The following is a 3422-nucleotide window of genomic DNA, read 5'->3' on the forward strand; positions in this document are numbered from 1 at the left end:
GGCGGGGGCGGGAAGGGGAGCGAGCCCTGATAGAGCGAGCCGAGGGTGGGCTGCTCCCCGTGGCTGTGCCTAGCCCAGGCCCGTGGAGACGCTGCTGCTTCCTGGTGACCGGAAGGAATTCTTGCTCACTGGCTGGGCTCCTGGAGTCTCAGGCAGGCCTTGGAGGAGCAGAGTGGAAAGGACTATACCACACTACAGAGACTAGCAGAGATGAAGTCACTGGAAAGCGCTCCCCAACCGCACTGTAACACACACCCCCAGCCCCGCATTGCTGAAGCCCAGATTACACGGTTCCTGTGTGCGGGCCAGACACGGAGCTCCGTGCAGGCCAGGCTGAGTCCCGGCACCTAGCTCTGGCCTGGCACAGAGCGGACCTTCCAGACAGCGCCCGGCGCATGGGTAGCAGTAAGCCACTTGGCCTCAGCCACCCAGTGCACAGTGGGTTTGGCCTGAGTAATACCCCCTCTTGGGTCTAGCAGGTGGCATAATGGTTACATTGCTAGACTCCCACGTAGTTGACCGTGGTTTGAGTCCTGGACCCGGCTGCTTAAAACTCATGCTGGGTGCATGTGTGTACATGCCTAAAATCCCAAGAGAAGGATAGGGGAGAAGGGGTTGTGGTATGGGTGACCTCTCTGTCTCTGATAAGCGCACATGCCCTATAGCAAAAAATCTCTCAGAAAAGAAAGGAAAAAAAAAATACCCACTCTGGGGCCAGCAGATGGCATGGAGGTTAAGGCGGCCTGATCCCACATGGCCGACTGTGCGATTCAAGTCTCAGACCTGGAAGCTTGAAAATCACACCAGACGCAGGTGCATGCGTACCCCAAATTCCCAGAGAATAGAAAAGGGACTGCCATTAGCCATCCCCCCTGGGGGTGAGTTCTCACTTTCCCTTTCTCTCTAGAAACAGATAAATCTACTGTGGGCCGCGAGGTGACCACCCACCCAGCCATCACCCTGGTGACTGCCCTTCCCTGGGAGGTAGGCCTCAGTCACCTGGTTCCCCTGCCAGTCTGGTTACACCCTCAGTTCTCTGTAGTCCTCAGGGGTGGGCCCAGGCCCTGCCCCTGCCCCACACTCCTCCCACCTCCCTCCCTGAGTGACAGTAGCCATTCCTATGGCTTCCCCTGGCATCTGTGCTGAATCCCCGTCCCTCTCCTGCCCACCCACTTCCCCTAAGCCAGGAGCTGCCCAGCCAGCTGCCACCTCCTTTCAGAACCCCTCCTCCCAACCCCAGCCAGCATCCTGCAGGGGTGTGGCCAGACAATGGGCTAAGGAGAGGAGGTGAGGCCCGCCTGCTGGAGGGACCAGTGATTCCAGGTCACCGTGGGGGGGTGAGAAGGAGGAAAGGTGCACTGGCTACAGGAGTCGGGCCGAGGGAAGGGCATGGGTGGGAGATGAGCACCGAGCCCAAAAGGGGCGGAAGCCACCACCACGGGGACAGGGGCATGGGTGGAGGGGAGCCAGAGCTCACCCTCATCCTTCAGAGTCACATGTCTCCTCTCTAGGCTGGGTGAGAGCTCTTGGCCCAGGCTGGGGCCCAGTCAGTATCAAACAGCTGGTTCAAAGCCCCACTCCACCACTTCCACCTCTGGGGCACTGATGCCCGGCTCCTCGCATTATTCTGTGAGATTAAATAAGAGCCACTGGGCCTTCCTTTGCCTGTCCACCCTCTGAAGCAGGACGGAAGGACTTTGCGCTCATAAGCATTCCCCACTGCCTTCCCGTCTGCCCTAGCCAAGCCCTTTGGGGCCCCAGTCCACGGGGCACCCACCCATCCACCAAGTAGGCATCCAGAATTCCTTTTCCATAGAAGACTAACGCTCCTGGGAGCTTGTAGGAGCGCCTCGGACTAACCCCCATGGAACTGGTTACTTGGGACAAGTTATTTTTCATTAAAAACTGAGCAGATGGTAATAGTGGTTACATCACTGGACTCCCACATGGTCGACCGCAGGTCAAGTCTCAGACGGGGGCTTGAAAATCACACCAGGTGCGTGTGCATGCGTGCCCAAGATCCAAGGAGAATGGAGAAGGGATTGGGGCGTAGCCATCCCCCCCGGGGGGGTGATCTCTCTCTCTGTTTCTCTCTCTCTCTGTCTGATGAGCACACATGCTCTAAGGCAAAAATCTCTTTAAAAAATTGATACGATAATGCCTCCCAACAAGCCCGGTGAGACGCTCTCCCACTCTCGTCCCACCGCCCCAAGGAAACCGAAGCATGCACAGAACCGGCGTGGAACCGGCGTGGAGAATGTTTGTGTATCTTTTGGGGAATATGGTCTTGGTTTAGACCAAGAAGGAGTCGCTCTGTCTGTTCCGGTTTCTGTGAAGGCTTTCTGAGAATGATTACATAAACTACCAAGTTTGAAGGACACATGGGGGCCAGCCGGGTGGTGGTGTGGTTAAGGCAGCTGGGTCTCCCATGGCCGACTGCGTGGCGAGTCCATGCCCAACCACTCGAAAAACATGCTGGGGAAAATAAAATGAAAGACATGCCCGCATGTGGGCATGTGTGCCCAGAAACCCCGCACCAGGGAGAAAGAAGGGACAGGAGCAGAACCACCCTCCCCAGGGGTTGCTTTCTCACTCTTATCCTCTCTCTCCCTGGCAAATACACATGCCCTCTGGCAAACTGGAAAAGAAAGACATTTTATTAATATAGTGATCTCTCCCCACTGCCCATAATGGGGCACCAGATACTCTGAAGTCCAGGACCCAGATGACACAAACTGGGCCACCTGCAGCGAAGTGGAGCTGCCCACGCTGCAGCGGCCACTCTGGCCACAAAGACCTGCGCACAGAGCTGGCAGCACCCCATCCCAGAAGTCAGCCCTGCTTCAAGGCCTGGTTTCAGCCTGGCCAGGGTTTAATCCTGGCCCCCTTCCTGGGCACTTGGCTGGCTGTAGGAGTCAGGGAGGGGGCGGCTCCATGGAGGGTTCCAGAGCGGCCTCGTAGGGGAAGCTCTCCCCAGGCCTCTTGGAGTCCAGGTCATGGAGGGCGCAGAGCTGCACCCCGTCCTGGGCAAGCCGGGCGCGCAGCGTGGGTGCAGTGAGGACACGCAGCTCATGCAGCCGCTCCCAGGAGCAGGAGAAAGCGTCGGGGCCCTCCCCGCAGCCCCCAATTGGGGGCACGCTGGGGTAGCCCGGGTGCGTCATCAACTCAGCTGTCAGGGTGTGGCCGGCTGGGATACCCTCCAGGGCCCGCGCCAGCGCCCCCATCACGCGGTGAGCAGACATGTGGCGGCCGCAAGTGCTCATGCCCACGAAGGCCTCTGTCCACCTATGGGACAGGGGCATCAGCGGCGGGGCTGGGCGACGTGCAGGGCTGGCTGGGAGCAGGGCAGGGGCAGAAACTGACACACAAGCCCCAGGAGCTGGGCCGGGGGAACAGGGAAGGGGTAGGGGGCGGGGGCGAGG

The 3422-nt window shown here is 59.1% G+C and overlaps 1 protein-coding gene across 1 annotated transcript in view; it reads right to left on the reverse strand.

Moving 5' to 3' along the window:
- Positions 1–2639: 2639 nt before the first annotated feature.
- YDJC (YdjC chitooligosaccharide deacetylase homolog) overlaps positions 2640–3422 on the reverse strand; it is a 3669-nt gene continuing 2886 nt past the window's right edge. The window contains exon 4 of the mRNA XM_006140217.2: positions 2640–3402. Coding sequence (XP_006140279.1) covers positions 2916–3402 — 487 coding nt within the window. The 3' untranslated portion in view covers positions 2640–2915. The remainder of the gene's footprint in view (positions 3403–3422) is intronic.

Source organism: Tupaia chinensis, unplaced genomic scaffold (genome assembly GCF_000334495.1).
Source record: "Tupaia chinensis unplaced genomic scaffold, TupChi_1.0 Scaffold000024_1, whole genome shotgun sequence".
NCBI classification, from domain to species: domain Eukaryota; kingdom Metazoa; phylum Chordata; class Mammalia; order Scandentia; family Tupaiidae; genus Tupaia; species Tupaia belangeri.